General features: G+C 44.4%; 2 protein-coding genes across 8 annotated transcripts in view; one reads left to right on the forward strand and one right to left on the reverse strand.

Annotated features, from left to right (window-relative positions):
- The window catches only part of RNF169 (ring finger protein 169), an 83985-nt gene extending 76725 nt beyond the window's left edge, over positions 1-7260 (forward strand). The window contains exon 6 of the mRNA XM_012745036.2: positions 291-7260. Coding sequence (XP_012600490.2) covers positions 291-1475 — 1185 coding nt within the window. The 3' untranslated portion in view covers positions 1476-7260. The remainder of the gene's footprint in view (positions 1-290) is intronic.
- Positions 7261-7808: 548 nt separating this feature from the next.
- The window catches only part of XRRA1 (X-ray radiation resistance associated 1), a 69870-nt gene continuing 59982 nt past the window's right edge, over positions 7809-17696 (reverse strand). For 6 of the 7 annotated variants that reach the window (XM_012745028.3, XM_012745029.3, XM_012745030.3 and 3 more), the window contains 7 exons: positions 16787-16880; positions 15938-16053; positions 12430-12777; positions 9761-9959; positions 8898-9013; positions 8631-8736; positions 7809-8241 (listed from right to left, as the gene is read on the reverse strand). In XM_012745028.3, the coding sequence (XP_012600482.1) occupies positions 7988-8241; positions 8631-8736; positions 8898-9013; positions 9761-9959; positions 12430-12777; positions 15938-16053; positions 16787-16880 (1233 nt within the window). In that variant the 3' untranslated portion in view covers positions 7809-7987. The remainder of the gene's footprint in view (positions 8242-8630; positions 8737-8897; positions 9014-9760; positions 9960-12429; positions 12778-15937; positions 16054-16786; positions 16881-17696) is intronic. The other variant, XM_076002314.1, reaches the window with a different exon arrangement.

Here is a 17696-nt window from a genome sequence, read left to right on the forward strand (position 1 = left end):
GAGTTTGAATTAGAAGCCAGATGGGTAGAATTAGGGCCATTAGAGAAACCATTTTAAAAGCTCTAGATAAGGGTTTTTTTTCCTATAGATTTTCAATTTTATTAAATGTTTCAAGTGTGTAAGAGTTTCTGCTAAATAGAATGCTTTCTAGGTTAGAGATTTTCCCCATTTCTCAGGCTCACATTACTCTTCATCCCATTTCTTGTCCTTGTCTTTCCTATCCCTGTACCATCATCAAGGAATTGTGAAGGAAAATTATATGTATGTATAATCTTTTTAATCTCTTTCAGGTCACAGCTATTACTCCAGCCTCCAACCCCATCATTGGTGTCCTCTTTTCCACTCAAAACAACCGCTGCCTCTCGGCCCCTGACTTAACCATCGAAAAGCGTCTACCCTTTAGCTCCCTCTCATCCTTGGCTTCCCTGCATAAACCGGAGCGTTCTATCAGCCCTGAGAGCAATGACAGCATCTCTGAAGAACTAAACCATTTCAAGCCCATTGTCTGCTCACCATGTACTCCTCCCAAGAGACTCCCTGATGGCCGTGTGCTAAGTCCCCTCATCATCAAATCAACACCCCGCAACCTAAACAGAAGCCTGCAGAAGCAGACTTCTTATGAGGCCAGTCCACGGATCCTCAAAAAGTGGGAACAGATCTTTCAGGAGCGGCAGATCAAAAAGACCCTTTCAAAAGCCACTCTTACCTCCCTGGCTCCTGAAACAGGAGAAGACTTACTAGGCTCTGAAGTTCTCCATTCTAGCAAAGAGAAGCCACTTCTGGCTTTAAATACAAGATTGTCCAGTGGGCAAGTACTCTCTGAGTGTACTGGACCCACTTCCACTGACCTTGATTATTTCCCCTCTGTTAGCCAAACAAGAGCAGAACAGGACAGTGATAGTAAAAGGAACACCGAGATCCCATCGGAAACCTACTGTTCCTCAGAACTCAAAGGGGGAGCTAGTGGGACTTCTTTGGAGAGGGAACCATTTGAAGGGTCAGGGTCAACCCCTGATGCCAAGTTAGACAAAACCTGTATAAGCAGAGCCATGAAAATCTCAGCAGTTAATTCAGTGCTACCCAAAAACAGTGTTTTGGGTGGAGTCCTCAAAACAAAGAAACAATTAAAGACATTAAATCATTTTGATCTGGCTAATGGTGTTCTAGTAGAGAGCCTAAGTGAGGAGCCACTTCCTTCTTTGCGTCGGGGCCGGAAAAGACACTGTAAGACCAAGCACTTGGAACAAAATGGCTCCCTTAAGAAACTACGACCAACCAGTGGCGACGTGGGTCTGGCCCCAACAGACCCAGTCCTGCGAGAGATGGAGCAGAAACTGCAGCAAGAGGAAGAGGACCGACAGCTGGCTCTGCAGTTGCAGCGCATGTTTGACAATGAGAGGCGGACTGTGAGTCGGCGAAAAGGAAGCGTGGATCAGTATCTCTTACGGTCCAGCAACATGACTGGGGCCAAGTAGCATTTAATGAACAGTGTTCCCTATTTTTAAGAGGTCTTTGGCCTTGATCATTTATACTGAAGAGCTGAGTGTTCTCACTTTGGTTTTCTTATAATGGCAAAACACTGTCTAATGTGGTTCTGAGAAGTTTCAGGGCCTTTGCAGCCAATATCCAAGGGAACTGCATCTCTCTTTCTGTGTGACCCAGGTCAGAAGCACTCCTCACTCCCTGAATGACCACCCCTGAGGGCTTCTGGGCCAAATCTGGCAGCACCCACTTGGAATGAGATTTGGAATGGCCTCATTCAGGAGCATAATGGCCGCAGTTAGAAATGATGGAGGAAAGAGGAGATACCTTCTCAAACTGTTAGACCTCCTGACTTCTTTCAGCAGGGTGCTGTTTTAAATCAGCCTTGCAGATAAAAAATGAATTCCATCTGTTTCAAAGAAGTGGAACAGTATAGTTCTTTGAGAGATCCAAAATGATAGACTGTTATGTTTCTCTTTTTCCTGCCCCTTGCCACAAATAAATACCTACCTAAATCAGTTGAGCTATGCTTCTTCAAAAGTTGATTTACATTCTCTATTTTAAAAATAACTTCTGATTAATGCTGTATAGTTGACAGAGCACATTCACCCAATAGACCTAACATATAAGTGATATTAGCCTTATTTTTAGCTGATGAAACTACAGTGCAAATGTTCTTGTTTTCTCAACTGCTAAGAGGCATAGCCCAGACTGACTGGGTCTCCTGACAACAAATCCAATGGATTTTCTACAGGTTTCCCAAACAGATCACAACCCAATGGCAGGCCAGGGGAGCCTAGGGAAAGCAAGGCTGGGCACTGAACACTGATAGTGCAGAATCCACTTGCAAATAATTAGGAGTGACAGGATGTATAAATATATACTGTGCAGTTATCCCCATCCCCTACAGTTTTCAGCCTTCTGTTTGCCTGGGGCTTCCAGCCCATGAGACATAACTACAATCAAGCTTCATTATTACTTTCCATACAGCCAAGGCTTATCTGCAATGTTGATCTAAAATGCTGAAGATTCACCCTGAAGTCAGGCAAAGAACAATGCTGAAACTCCATACTATGGAAATAAGGTATCTAGCTGGATGCAGCTGGTAAATTCAGTCCCATGGACCTTTGGGGTTTATTTTCCTTAGCAGCTGACACCATGTGTCTTTTGCATCCCTGGTGGTGCTTGGTGCTTCTGCCCATCTGGGCTCATTGAGAATAGGGATTAAGGTATGATTTTAGGGAATCTCAGATGGGCTGGCATTCCCTGTGTATGTATGAGCTGTTACTATGAAGTCATGTGACTGGCATTTTAACAAACCTTCCAGAGCTTATATATCCCAATGTGTATTGTCCCCCTGAATAGCCCCAGCAGGATACTGCATAGCTTTTCCAATGGTATTGCCATTGGTGAAAACATTTCTGGAAAAGTCTTCAAAGACTAAAAACCTCTGAAAATAGACTCCCAAAATGTTAGAACTAGGAGGGACCTTAATGGTCATCTATTCCAACCTCCTCCTTTTATTAAGGCAGAGACTAAGGTCCAGAACAGTGAATCACTGGTCAAGGGAGTTAGTATGACACCTTCTTTTAATTCTTCTCAGGAGATTTGCCCTCTTCTTAGGGCAAATCTGTAATTTTTTGTGGTTATAGAGGAGAGAATTTTAAGTTTGAAACCAGCCAGGAGCTACTGGAAGTCTCTGGGGAAGAAGGTGACTTATAAAAAGGGTTTGAGTAATAAATGGGTGCTGCTGTAAAGCAGTCAGAGCCATTTTCTTGTGCAGCTCATAGTTCCCAAACAGTTCCCAAAGAGAAGTTCCAGAGATGTCTTAAGCATTGTGGTCATCATTGAGATATTGTGGAGTCTCTTTGGTGATTACTTTGGTGGGGGACATTACTCACCTGAATGTATGTATTCTGTGTTCTCTGTGTGTGTGCACATGTGCAGATGTATGTTTAAAAAACATACATCAATCTCATTACTTTATAGTCATACCACTTCATTTCTAGGCCCTACCAGCAACATACGGTCTCCAGGGGCTGGAGAGCATGTTAGTGCCCCAAACAGAAGATCTGGCACCGGTCTGCAGAGGACAGGGAAGGTGACCTTACCAAATGCCCTTAGAGAAAACTTATCAGTTACTACCACCATTATTCATGTATTTCATTTTTGATTGTAGTAATTAAATATTATTGGAAGGCTGGTCTTATTGGTAGGAGCAAAGACACTTATTTTTCCACTTGCCACATTTTTCTATATCTCCAATAATTTGAAAAACACTTTTCAGTTGAAATTGATTTTTGGTTTTGGTAAAAAGATAAATATTTTTAATAGATAAAAGATATATATTTTAAATATTTCCCCAAATTAATACTTTCATTTAAGAAATTGCATAGCAGTAGCAGAAAGTGCAGAGTGAAAAGCTACTTCTTGTTAAGTGAATATTTCAAACACTAGATCCAGCTTACTTTCCCTCTTGCACCTACTCTGATGCCTAGGATGGTATTGACAGTTACTTTCCAAACTTCCTTTGAGCAGTAGTACTTCAAATATATGCAGAGTGCTTTAGGTTAAGGAGGGAAGAAGCTTAATTTTTAATCAGTGTGGCTTTGGAGGAGGAAAAAAACACTAAAATATCTATTTTATGTTTAAGATGCTTCCCATCCTTAATAACTAAAACTTGAGTGCTTTTTCTCTCTGAAAAATTTCCGTTTCTTGTTGCTTAGGAAGTTAGTCACAAATGGAGTTGTTGATGTGGATTCTTTGGGGGGAAAGAGTGAGAGAAAAAGACAAGAAAAATAGAATGATCGGGGGGTGGGGGGGGGTAGGTTTTGTGAGCTAGAATGAGAGATGTACTCTTTCACAAAACATATTTCTCACAAATCATTGAAGTCCAATTCACCATACAAATTGCGCATGTCTTACTCCGTTCTTTGTATATATGATTCTGTGTTTTTTCTTATTAAAGGAGAAGTTATGAGAGGTGGGAGGGTAAAGGTCATTGTGATGGGAAATCCAAGTGTGGTACCCTCAGAAAGGGGGCTTTTAGATCTTTTCCTTAGAGAGGGAAAGACACTTGGGGAACATGTTGATGACCTGTTGATTGTATCTGCTGGAAGAAGTCATCTGGGCCTGTTGGGTTGGTATCAAATCAGGGGATTATGCATTCAGCCCCTGGCCCCTTTCATATAATTGCCTCTTTTTAAAAAAGGTTAAGTCTTCTTGGCCGAGGCTTGCCGGGTAAACCTTTCCTAAGTGGCTTCATTTATTTTTTAAAATTTTAGTTTGTAAATTTTTGCTTGGAGGAAGCACTGGTGATAAACATCTTTTGTTTTTTGTTTATTTTCCCTAAAGGAAAAATGCCCTTAAGAGATTAAAGCTGCTTCATTAATTGCTGTCTGATACAAACTGGAAAACTGACTCAAATGGGAAGCTACCATTGTGTCTGACCAGTTCAGCTGATGATTGAAGGCTGTTCATCCTTTCTTTTCCGTTTGGCATACATTTTTTGAGCTTCAGAGTTGTGACTCAACTGTGTGTTGAGTCAAAGAGATACAAAGACAGAAGGACAGTTCCTGTTCTTGGGGAGCTCAGTGTCTAATGAAAGGTATTTGAATGAATGTGTGGCTGAAGAGTTTGTTAATGGTCTTATGAAAGGCAGCTGCTTTCATAGCTTTTTGATGGTCCCATTTAGGATTCGGTACAGCACCCAGCTGGCTGCATTGGACATTTTAGAGACCCCATCAGTATTTGTGAATTTGATTGCGACATTGCTTTTTATCTACTAAGTAATTTTACCAAGGTAGAATGAATTTTTCTCCTCTAGTGAGTACAGGACAGTAACATCTCTTCAGGAGCTGCTTTTAAGCTTAAGCTCCAAGAAATAAGGCCAGGTTGCGGATCACTGATGTGGTCAGAGGAGGCCCAGACTTTAATTTAGTAACCTCCTAATTTCTCCCCCAACCTGACCTGTCATCAGAGCTGGCAGCGACTTGGGATTCCTTTCCTTTTTCCTGCCTGGCTTTTCATTGAAATGGAAGGCTGGCAGGAGAGGGAGAAAGAAGAATCAAAGGCTGGATCATAATCAGAGAATGTTATAGCTATAATGGGCATGGAAATTATCCAAGTTAAACTTCTCTCCCTATCTTTTTTTAACAATTGAGGAACTTGATATCCAGTGCCCTGTTTTATACTATAGTTTTATATAGTCTGAATAGTCCTTAAAAGTTTTACACTTAAACACACACAATTTGCTAATGCGGAGAACACTCAAGTGATTAGGAGGCTTTTTGTTTTAACACCTTTTTTTCCCTAATTATTTCAGTTAGAATTAAAATGTGCTTATATCTCCTGAATATATACTCAGGTAGAGAAAACCTCCATAGTATGAGTAATGTGAATGTGGAACCTTGGGAAGTGGTATATTTTGATTGGAATTGTCATTTTAACTTTAAATTTTAATTAAGGGGTAAAAGCCAGCTAATTTTTCTTTACAAATCAGAAAGTCTTTAGGGTTTTAAATCTTTCTCAGCCAGCCTTTTCCTCATCAACCCATAGAATGGTCTTTTGGCCTGGTCTTTAAAGTGAACATAGCTGATTATGAATTCTTATGACCCATTGAGAAAGGTTCATGGGTGAGGGGAAGCAGATTGTAGGGCAAGAGGCTGCTGAGTAGATCTTCATATGAAGATGATCCAGAAATGTGTCTTTACACATGATTACTATCCACTGTAGCTTTCTGAAGTTTATAGAGAAGAGAAAAGTTATACGCAGAGGTCACCAGTTTAGAGATTAGTCAAATTGGATCATGGAAAAAGTGCCAAGAATGAATGTACAGATTGTTCTATGTAGTATCAGTATTTTTATTTCCTTCCTAAGAAGAAAATTTACTCACTCTCCTTTGTGAGTAGATGCCTCCTTGATGACTTGTCTGTAAGGTGGCAACTTTTCACAGCCTTCATCTTGTGAGGGGCAACCTCAAACGCTAAGCAGGCTCCCTCCCTTTATTGTATTGGTGTCTTAAATAAACAAATAATTGGACAAGCCAAGGTACAGCAAGGCTTGGTCATCTTCCTCTGCTCTCATTTAGTATGAGGTAAAAACAGGCAACTTCAAATATCAAACTGGAGCTCGAGAGGCTGTTGGTTCCAGATTAATACGGCAACAGGCAGATTCCCCCTTGTTGGCACCACCCAACCTCCAAAGCTGCGCCACCAATGGGAGCTGGGGTTCTTCCTCAGTGGGTTCAGAACAGTTTGCATCAAACATGATATCACCAACCTTAAGGCTCCAGCAGAGCACTTAAAGTCCTAATGAAAGAATAGATACTATGCAAGAGAAAAACGATTATTTTAAATGCCAACTAATGGATTTTTTTTTCTTTTTGCGCCTGATGTGCTGTTTACTCTTAATGCTGTACAAATATAGTTGTTCTAAGGGCCTTTCACCCTCCTGCCTGGAAATAGAAAACGGGTTGTGTATTGGTTTTATTCAAACTGATGTCTGCTTTAGAATTGGAGAAGGTACCTGGATCCTTCCGGACTACCACTGCTGGCTGCCTCCTCCTCAACTCATCATAAAGAGCATTTTGACAAAGACAGAGGACTTGGAACAGGGCATGCCTTGTCGGGGATTCTTATGCCAGCAAGGAAATGGCGTGGAATCAAGTGGGATGATATCTTGTTTATTTAAACAGTACCAAAGTGCATTCGTCTATGTTTGCCTGCTTGAGGCGGGGCCCAAGTTGAAAATACAGTAAAGCAAACTCATGAAAGTGAATGTTCTGTTTCTAGTCAAAGTCTTGTCTCTAGAGAACAATCTCGGACAAACGTGGTAAACTTGGACCGTGTGGTGTTTGGGTTTTGGTGCTGTATGTTTGCTCTGGGAGATACTCCGTGGTGGAATGTCTTGCTTTGACATTCAGAATGGTGGGAAAGATTAGGAGCTGGGATAGGGTTTTCATGGTGTACAACTACATCTTTTGACCTAAGGTAGCTCCAGCTTACAATTTATTTGAATTTACAATTCAGTTTACTGTCATTCTCACATTCAACCATTCATGTTCCTAATAATGGCACCAACAAAGAGTTTGAGTAAAGAATGAATGTATAGGACATTGTCCTTGTACATAGGGCTGTACTCAGAACATCTGTTTTTTTGGAACCATTTTTCAGGAATTCATCAAAATCCCCATGACATTGTTTTTTCATCCAACAGAGAACAAACATATCTTGTGTCATCTAAACTTGGAAAACTAATTTGAAGCGCAAGCATGACAGCACTGCCATGGCCCAGATTCCAAGAAAGAATGTGTGGCACCCACTCTATTGCTCTGTGCACCCACTCTTTATTGCTGCCGGGCCAGGCGCCAGGTCATGCCTGGCCCAGGGAGGGGAGGTCCTGACGAGGTCCCCACTCTCTGCCGCCAGTGAGCAGCCGAGCTGAGCTCCAAGGCCCCGAGAGCCCCCCGGGGAGGGCTGGGGTGCAGGCCAGAAGGTGCACAGCCCTAGCCTTTTGGGTCACTGGCCATGGGCTCCTGGCAGAACTCATCCATGAACTCGAGGAAGCGGCCGAACTTGGGCTGGCTCTCGCTCAGCGCCGGTTGGGCTGGTGGCAGCGGGGTGGTCCCAAACACCTTCCGCAGTGAGCCCCGCACCAGCCGCCGGTAGCGCGCCCGGAACTCCTTCAGCAGCCGCTTGGCCTCCAGGTACTGCTTCTGGTTTACCAGCCGCTGCTCGGTCCGCCGGCGCAGGACAGCGCCTGCAGGGACAGAAGCCAGGAGAGGCACCAAGTTTGCCCTAGTTCCACCTATCCTGAAGCAGCAGGATTCAGTCTAGAGACCCCCAGAAAGTGGGAGGGTGAGGGAAGAGGATGTTAAGGAGGCTGGAAATAGCTTTTTCAGCTTGGGGCAGTAAGAAGTCAGCAGTATCCCATCCTGATTCTGTATTAAACCCTGGTTCAGCTCCCTGACATAATATATGTGGACTTTAGGCAATCCCTGCCTCATTCTGGGTCTCAGTTTTTCCATCTGCACATGGAAAGGGCAGGGATGGATACTCTAAAGGCCCTTCCTGCTCTGACACAAGCCCTTTCTTTGCCTTATGCCAGCAGATGAGTAAACTGGATCTTGGGTCCTGGCAGAGCCATACCTAGTGGAGCCTCTGTAATGTTCCGAGGGTCCCGCATGCGAATGAGGATGTCGTCCAGCAGCTGGGCTCGAGTCTTCCGTGGGGGCGGAATAGGGATCCTCTGGGCCTGTAAGGGAGGAGGGTGTTATGTCAAGTTTATGCTCATACTTTCCTGGCCTCCCCTCATAGTCACAGCAACAGGCAGGGGAGCGCTTGGGGCACTGAGAAAGCATGGCCTTCAGAGGGTCCTGAGGGGACAGCCACACACTCAGGGAGCTGGGTGTTTACCTGTTTCTCTTTGGGAACATAGTGCTTCTGAAGAGTATCCAGCTTGGGCTTGGAAGGGTGGCACACGAGTGGGTACTTTAGCATATGCTGCAAGGCCTGTGCGTTCTTCTGGATTCCTATGGCCGGAAGGCAAGATTGAGTCAAGACACTTCCCTCTCCTTCTGGATGCCTCCCTAATTTCTTCATTCCCTAGTCTCACTGCAGCTCTAGGTAAAAGGATTTGAGAGTTCCCCAAGAAGAAACTATTGCTCTCAGATCCGTTGCAATGCCTGAAGTTCCATCATTCTTTAGTGAGTATTTGTCCCATATGAACAGAGATCCTAATGGAAAAACAGCACTGGAGTAGGGAAAAGGGCAGACCCCAATGTGACTCAATTAACTTCAAGGGTTTACACCACAGGGAATGACACCCTAGAGAGTCCAGCTGAGTGCCAGCTCCTTTGGAAGCACATATATTGTTAACATATCAGTCTTAGGGGCTCAGAGAGGAAGCTGCGTCCTTTGCCTGAACCAAATAGGGAGGATTTTGGATGTCAGTTTGGGACTTAACTGGGTTAGGAAGAGTTCAGGAATCAGGCCAGTCTGGGTGGTTGGTCATCAAACCTTTCCTGAGGACTTTTCATCCAGAGCAGCTAGGCCTAGACCAGCTGTAATCTTGGAACAAGCTGTGGCTCCCCCAAATTAGGTGAAGGCCCAAACCAGGACAGGGGTCCCAACATGTAGGGCTTCAAACCAGGATACCCTAAGAAGCCTGTTGGCAAACACCTAGAAAGAGGACAGCACCCTGGCTGGGAAAAGAAGGCTTGGCACCAGCCTTTGCTTGGCCTTGATTTGCCCTGGAGCAATAGTATGCCCTCAAGTACCCTTTGGCTCAATGAAGGTCGGATCAGACTTGGCTGTCAGCAGCTCTTCATAGCCGCGGTACTTGCTGGGGATGGAGGTAGAGGGGACCTTCCTTCGAGTCCTCTTCACCTCTTTGGGTTCTGTTAGTGGTCTCCTTTGGTCTTTCTCCTTCACCTGTAAAGCATCTCTATGGGTGATGGAGGAAGGCAGCTCATTCACCTATACCCAGGAAGAAAAACATGCATTCATTCAATGAACACTTCTGAGCATCAGCTCCATTGCTGGTCCCCATTAAGGGCAAGACCAAGACTGAAATGGAAGGAACCAGATATGAAAATAGATGAGGACCATAAATACTGTTAACAGAAGGGAGCACAGCAGTTTTGAGTGATCCCAGAGGAAGCCCTAAGCCAGCCTGGAAGCTCCCTAGGGGAAGAGATACCCTTGGCCTGAACTAAGTCTTGAAGAGCCAGGAGAGCTATCCCCAGGCGAGGGTAGGAAGAAGGTGGACTGCAAGTGACAAGAGAGGATGACTGCTGCAGGCAAGGAACAGCATGAGCAAAGGTAAGCAACATCAAGGTGCATTTGAAGGAACTAAAGATTGGTACAATGCGAAGAGACAGACAACTGGAGTAATAAGCAGGGCCTTTATATGCCAAACTGAAGGTGTTTTGTATTTTCTTTATCCTCACCCTGATGGCAAGTGATGGAGGATTTGAGCCTACTCTAATGATTTTATAGGAAACGTAAAACCTATATTTCATTTAGGGATGTAGTTATATCCTTTATTAAAATGGCTAACTCAAAAAGAAATAGGAAATATGAATAGACCTATAATAAGTAAAAAGGTTGAATTAATAATTTTAAAACTTCCCACAAAGAAAAGCCAAGGACCACATGGTTTCACTGGTGAATTCTATCAAACATTTAAAGAAGAATTAACACAAATCCTTCACAAACTCTTCCAAAATGTAGAAAAGGGAACATCTTCCAGATCATTTTCTGAGATCAGTATTACTCCCAAACTAGAGAAAGACATAACAAGAAAAATACACACCAATGCATTAATAAATGTAAAAATCCTCAAAAAATATTAGCAAACTGAATTCAACAACATGTAAAAAGATTATACACCATGACCAAGTGGGATTTATACAAGGTTGGTTTAACATCTGGAAATCAAGTAATGAAATAAACTATCAATAGACTGAAGACCAAAGCCATCTCAATAGATATAGAAAAAAAATAAAACAAAATCCAATATACCTTTTTGATAAAAAAACAAAAAAAACCTCAATACACTAGGAATAGAAAGAAATGAGGTTTCTCAACTCAATAAAGGGCATCTCTGAAAAACTCACAGGTAACATCATAATTAATAGTGAAAGACTCAATGCTTTCCCCTAGGAACAGAAACAAGACAAGGATGTCTGCTCTAACCACTTCTATTCAGTAATGGAGGTTATAGCCAGGACAATTAAGCAAGAAAAAGAAAAAACCTTTAAGATTTTTTTTTAATGATCAACATGGTGACTCATGATTGTATTGTTTTTGCTGCTAGGAGCTTAGAATTACATTTGGCAATACACCTTTACCATGAGAGCAGTAAGTAGGGAATGACATGAACGTTTGAATGATAGAAGTACTCTTGTATTTGTTACTTCTTGTCCAGATTTTCTTTTCATCTAACTCTTAATTGTTTATTTGTTTTAATACTTATTTGTTTATATTCTGCATTGTTCCAGAAACGTTCTGGATAGTTCATAAAGATACTTCTATACTGTATGAATTTATATGTCACTGTAAGTCATCTATGGGATAAAGAAAGGGATAGATGGATAGAAAGTAAGAAGTAAATGTATGTATGGATGTACATCCTGGAAAGATCTGGCAGTGGGCAGATTGGTGGGGCAAGATGAGGCAGGGAGACCAGGGAGAGGCATGGTAGAATGGTAACTTCAAGGGGCCCTGCCAACTCTTCCAGCCTTATATTTCCCTTTCCTTACATGCCACCCTTCTGCTGCACTGACACTAAACATTTAGTCGTTCTTGCATATACCATTTTAATTTCCCTCCTCTATGCCTTCTTTCATGCTGTTCCCTCTGCCCAGAATGCCACCCTTGTTGCCACATCTTCACCTTATTAACTCCTACTCAGCCTGCAAAGTTCAGCTCATTTGAACTTCCTCCAGGTTGCCCTCCTGGTCTGAGGCAGAGGCATCCCTCCTTCCACTGGGCTCCCAGCCCCTGGGTTTCCCTCAGTCCTAGCACTGATTGCATGTATTGTTCCTGTCCATCTTCCCCATTAGACTGAGAGTACCAAGAGGGCAGGACCTGTGTCTGCTCCATCTGCCTTTCCAGGATCCAGAGACAGTATCAAATGCGAAGAGACCTTAAGCAGAGAGGCAGAGGCAGCAGCAAACCATTCTGGAAAAACTGGTCAGAACCACATCCCAGTTAGACCCTGGATCTTATCTGTACTATAGGACAGTGATATGTCCCCATCAGTAGCCTCAGATCAGTGGATCTCCCAGAAGGGGCTTGCAGCCCTGCCATGAGTGCTGACATCTGGTTACAGACTCTGCATGTGCTTGCTCCCAGCTGCCCACAGCAGTCCAGCCAGCTAAGGGCCGTACAGGAACCTGTGGGAGCTGGCAGTAAGTGGGCAAGGGCAGTTGGATGCAGATACCTGGGTTAGGAAGATGGACTCTGTGCTCTTGGTGTCTTCATCTGACTGCTGCTCTGGGGTGAGATGGATGGCTGTGTCACTTGGGCGGGACACAGTCTCTTCACTTTGCACAGTGGAGTCGGAGCAGATGGGAGGCAGTGGCACGAATGTCCGGTGGGCCACGGAAAGGCCTTCCACGCCCTCAGTGGGTATCTTTGGTCCCAGAGAAGTGCTTTGGGCAGTGGGCATCTCTTCAGCTTGCTCTGCCTCTGGCTGCAGCATATCCCTGGAGGGAGGCTTGACTGTGGTCACGTATGGGTGATGGAGCATCAGAGGCTGCTTTGGCACCTTTGGAACTTGAGTTTTCACCTGTCACGGGAGAAGGGCTGGATTGGATTTGCTCCCTAATCAGGAATCTTTTCCCCTAAGCCTCGCTAGCCTAAGGCCACTTTATATAACAGAGCACTGGGTAAGGACTCATGGAGAGGCAGGGAGGGCAAACTTATTTGGCATCTATGATATGTCCCATGCATGACACATAAGTTGTTTCATTTATACCCAGTGGATAATTATCTTATTTTTATGGGTAAGGAAACTGGGGTTCAGAGAGGTAAAATGACTTGTCCATAGTCACAGAGTGCTGCAGAGGCAGAGCCTGGACTATCTGATTCCAGTTCTGGGCTCCAGGCCTTATGCTGCATCCCTGACTATATCAGTCTGGTTCTCAGTAGCCTCACTTTTCAGATCAAGGTTTAATGTGGTGCCCCTGACTTTCCCCAGGGACTCCTAGAAGTGGGTGTTGGGGGATGGTCCTGTATTTTCTGGAAGATGGCAGCACCTGGCCCATGTCAGGATACTGGCCTCTGTACCTTGTCTAAAGATCCAAATGAGAAATCTCTTAGGGTTCAAGACCAAGGAAACAGCTTCTTTCCTGTTGAACTGCTCAGTTTTCTTAATCAATGAAAGCCTAGCACCATTTTCTCCCTCCTTTTTTGCCTCAGCTGCCAGGAGGCAGCCATGTGCTCAATTTACCTCAGCTGGGCTTAGTTTTTCCTCCCCTCTCTATTTACATAGTAGATTGTTTTTTGTTGTTTGTCAAAGGTATTTGGTCTACTTATATCTGTACTTTTACAGACTGTGTTGTGTAATGGGAAGAGCCCAAGCACTGCAGTTAGAAAAGTATAGGCCAGAATACATTTCTATCACTGGAGCTTCCATCTCCTCCTTGTGAAATGAGAGAATAGTCCCTGCCCTGCTATAGTGCAGTTTTCCCAAACGAGATGATTTGTGCAAATGTATCTGACAAAGGAGTGTGAAGGATGACTGTTTTATAAAATAAGCTCAATTTTAAGAAAACATTTCCTTTTTGAAAATATGTAAAACCCCAGTGTTTAAACTTGAGCCTGAAGGACCCAGGGTCTTTTCTCAGAACCCATGCCACAGGGGAACAGGCAGCACCATGCCTCAGCGCCAAAACAAGTGCCATCATTTGGCAGCTGATGGGAAGGGCTAACATTTATCCCTTCTTCTCACAGTTATGTGATGGAGGAGGTCAGAAGGGGATGCTCTTTCTTGATCCCACCACTACCTTCCCAGCCCTTCCCATGGGAAGAATGGATAATCTCATTGGTCAGAGGTCGACAGTCACTGGGCCCTGCTTCACTGGGGGGCTGGATTACTAGCCATCAAGAACAAGCCATTTTACCTTCCATCTGTGTTCTCACAAGCAAAGGGCTCACACAGCTTCTTAGTTACAGGCCTGCTCTGGCAGGTTCTTCATTTTCCTCCTATTCTGTCCATGCCTCAGTATGAAGGGGGGGCCTGCAGCCTTTATTCATGCAACTGAGTAAAAGGCCCAGAAGTCTAATCTACATCTCTGGCCCATCTCCATACACACACTGGGGCCATGTGGGCATCAACCAATCTGGCTTTAGGACTAAGCTACATTTTCTGGCCTAGCCCAGAGAGTGTTTGCCTAGAGTAACAAAACATTGGTTTGTTTCTCATTTGGCCATGGGTATTTGTGTTTGTCTAACTCTATTAGTCAAAGCCTTGGATGGAGAAGGGGTGAGGAGTCTTCTGGGCCTTAATATTAACTTTTTTTTTTTTTTTTTTTTTTGAGACAGAGTCTCGCTTTGTTGCCTAGGCTAGAGTGAGTGCTGTGGTGTCAGCCTAGCTCACAGCAACCTCAAACTCCTGGGCTCAAGCAATCCTTCTGCTTCAGCCTCCCAAGTAGCTGGGACTACAGGCATGCGCCACCATGCCCGGCTAATTTTTTTTTTTTATATATATTAGTTGGCCAATTAATTTCTTTCTATTTATAGTAGAGACGGGGTCTTGCTCTTGGTCAGACTGGGTTCGAACTCCTGACCTCGAGCAATCCGCCTGCCTCGGCCTCCCAGAGAGCTAGGATTACAGGCGTGAGCCACCGCGCCCGGCCTACTTTTAACAAGTAAGTTAGTTTACCTCTCTGAGCCTGTTTCCTCATCTGTTGTGAGGATTATGGGATAGTACTTATGCAATTGCTCAGCAAAGTATTAAGCATGGGTAAAGGACATGTAAAGGACAGAGGATTCTGTACTTAGCATCCAGCTCACTCTGATTCTGTTCCCTTCCCAGCTGGCTGATCCTAAGAGGAGGCAACAGATAAGGGGAAAGATGGTGGTAACCTTGGAAGTTCTATTTCCAATTTTCAGTGATTGCTCCAGTCCACCAAGGATTCAAGACAAGAGCTTAGGGGGACAGAGGCAAGCTATAGAGGGGGTGGCAAGGGAATAACTAGATTCAACTTTTGGGATCAGCAAGACTCAGTGCAGCTTTTGGCTGTAGAAAGACTAAAGTCCAGGAGAGAGGAGCATTTCACAGAAATGTCTGAAATTCTAGATGAAAGAGGAATCTGACTTATTACATGGCATCTCAGAAGGTGAGTCTAGGAGCACTGGCTGGGAAAGTTAGAAGAGCAAGTAGACTGCTCTCAACATAAGGAAACACTTCCTTAAGATTCAGGCAGAAGATGTATTTTGGTCCCACAGCCATTCTTATTGTAGGTGACTATAACTTGCATTGATATGAGTTTTGGGAGTTTATATTTTCCTACCTGTTGTTTCATCCAGTGCTCTGAGTAGCTCTGAGAGGTTTTGGAGTTGAGAAAAGTAAAGTTCAGAAAGTGAAACTCTTGCCCAAAGTCAGGCAGCTATGGAAAGTGATGGAAGGAGGCTCATTCCTGGGTCTTCTGACTACAAGCCTGATTCCTCCCCACTTCTCCATAGCTCCTTCTCTGGGCCTTAGTTTCTCTGTAAAATTAGGAGGTCTTACTCAGTGACCTCCAAGGCTGCTCCCTACTCTAATTTGATTTTCTTGCCCCTCCTGGTTATATCTATATTTAACAGAGCAAGAAAAGGAGAAGGCAATACTGAACCTAACGGAGCCAGGCATTGTGGAAGAGAGCAGCTTCATCACCAGGTTAGTTTGCATGCATTAGAACAGGCTCTGCTCCTTCTGAGTGGGAGTCCTGCCTTGGAAGCCTTACCTTCCGTGATTCCTTCCGAGGAATCAAAATGTGATGCTTAGCCTTTACTATCTTCCTTCGAATTAAGCGGATCCCCAGTCTCTCCTGGAGGAAGCTCTTCAGCAGTGGAGGGACCCCTGGTGCCATGATTGGAAAATATGATTATTAATAGCTGACACTTATACTGGGGCTATGTGCCAGGCACTGTTCAAATTGCTCCTAGGAGACAGGAACTGTATTACCACCATTTGATAGGCAAGGAAACTGAGGCACAGAGGGGTTAAGGAATTTGCCCAAGGTAACAAAGATAGTGTAGAGCAAGGATTAGAACATCACTGGTGTCACTTCAGGGCCTAGGACTCTAAAATTCTTCCAGCTGCTGTGTCTTGGACAGCAGGCCCCACTGCTGATAACATCACTGCATTCAGCGTGCTCTGGGAGGAGAAGGCCCTGCATTTGGGCCTGCATTCCTCTCCAACTGGAAAGTGGGAAATGAAGTCACAACAGACCTGTTCCACAAAGCAGAGTATAGCTTAAAGAGTTCATGCAGGATCTAGATAATCTGGTATTTCATTCCCAACTCTGCCTCTTTCTTGCTGTGTGACCTTGGGCAGACAATGAACCTCCCTGGGCTTCATTTTCCACCACTGTCCATGGGGACAATAATGCCTGTCTCATAGGGTTACGGTCAGGATGAGCTGGTGCAGAGCAGGTGCTGAGCACTGCCTGCTATTTTCTCCGTTCCCCAGTGTACCATGAACCTGTCCATCCTGACACAGAGCAGAGTCCAGGCCTTCCCAGTGGGAATGAGAGTGCTCACATTGATCCTTGGACACTGGCTTAGCAGGGGCAGATTTGTGGGTACCATACCTCGTGTATGGGCCACCAGAGGGTTGTTATGAAAGATGAGCTCACAGAGAGATGGGAAGAGAGCTACTGGCAGGACAGCATCTTCCTTTGCAATCTGTAACAAATGCAGGAGAGATCATCAGGTTGATACCACCCCTCACCCCTGCCCAGGTACGTTCAGGCCCAATACAGCAGGGGTACATGCTTGCTAAGATTGGGGGTGGAGGGGGAAGAGATGCTGTTGTGGATGGGACTCACTGCTGAGCAATACTTTATCCCTGCAATATCACCTGCTAAAGCCCAGAATACTTTGCCTCTCCTGTGTGAAATTCTACCATCACTGTTTCATGTTAAGAGTTAAGAATTTTTCTCCCCTTTCCACACTGGATATATAGCTTATATAAGTATTGAGGATGTTGGTGGCAAAATAGTAACAAACACACAAAGCACTTGTCTCACAAAGAGTCTGGAAGGTTGGAAGAGCACTGCCTTTGACTTTAGGATACAATCTGCCTGACACTTCACCTTCCTCAGTGCAAAACCTACCCACCCCATCAGTCTGTCAACAGCACTCCTGATGGCCTCATTCACTGAGGCCAGTCCTGGGTACTGATCTGGGAAGGGATAGGAGACAAGGGTCAGGGGGACCCACACATCTAAGGGATAAGTAGAGCCAGTGGTAAGGGAGGCTTCATAGCTATCTAGAACCCAGAGGATGCCCTGTGAAGCCAGCCTGCAAGTGGTGGCTTATGGCCAAGCTAGCCTCTGAAAAGCAAAACATATATTGATACAACCCTTGTTGAGCAAAGTGCCTGGAACATCTAGGGACTATCTTGGAGTGGGTATCTATTAGCAATGTAACAGTATCAGGGCCATCAGTATCAGAGGGGCCAGAAGTAGGGCAGCAGCCTATCAGACCCTTAGACACACT

This window comes from Microcebus murinus, chromosome 4, assembly GCF_040939455.1.
Source record: "Microcebus murinus isolate Inina chromosome 4, M.murinus_Inina_mat1.0, whole genome shotgun sequence".
NCBI classification, from domain to species: Eukaryota; Metazoa; Chordata; class Mammalia; order Primates; family Cheirogaleidae; genus Microcebus; species Microcebus murinus.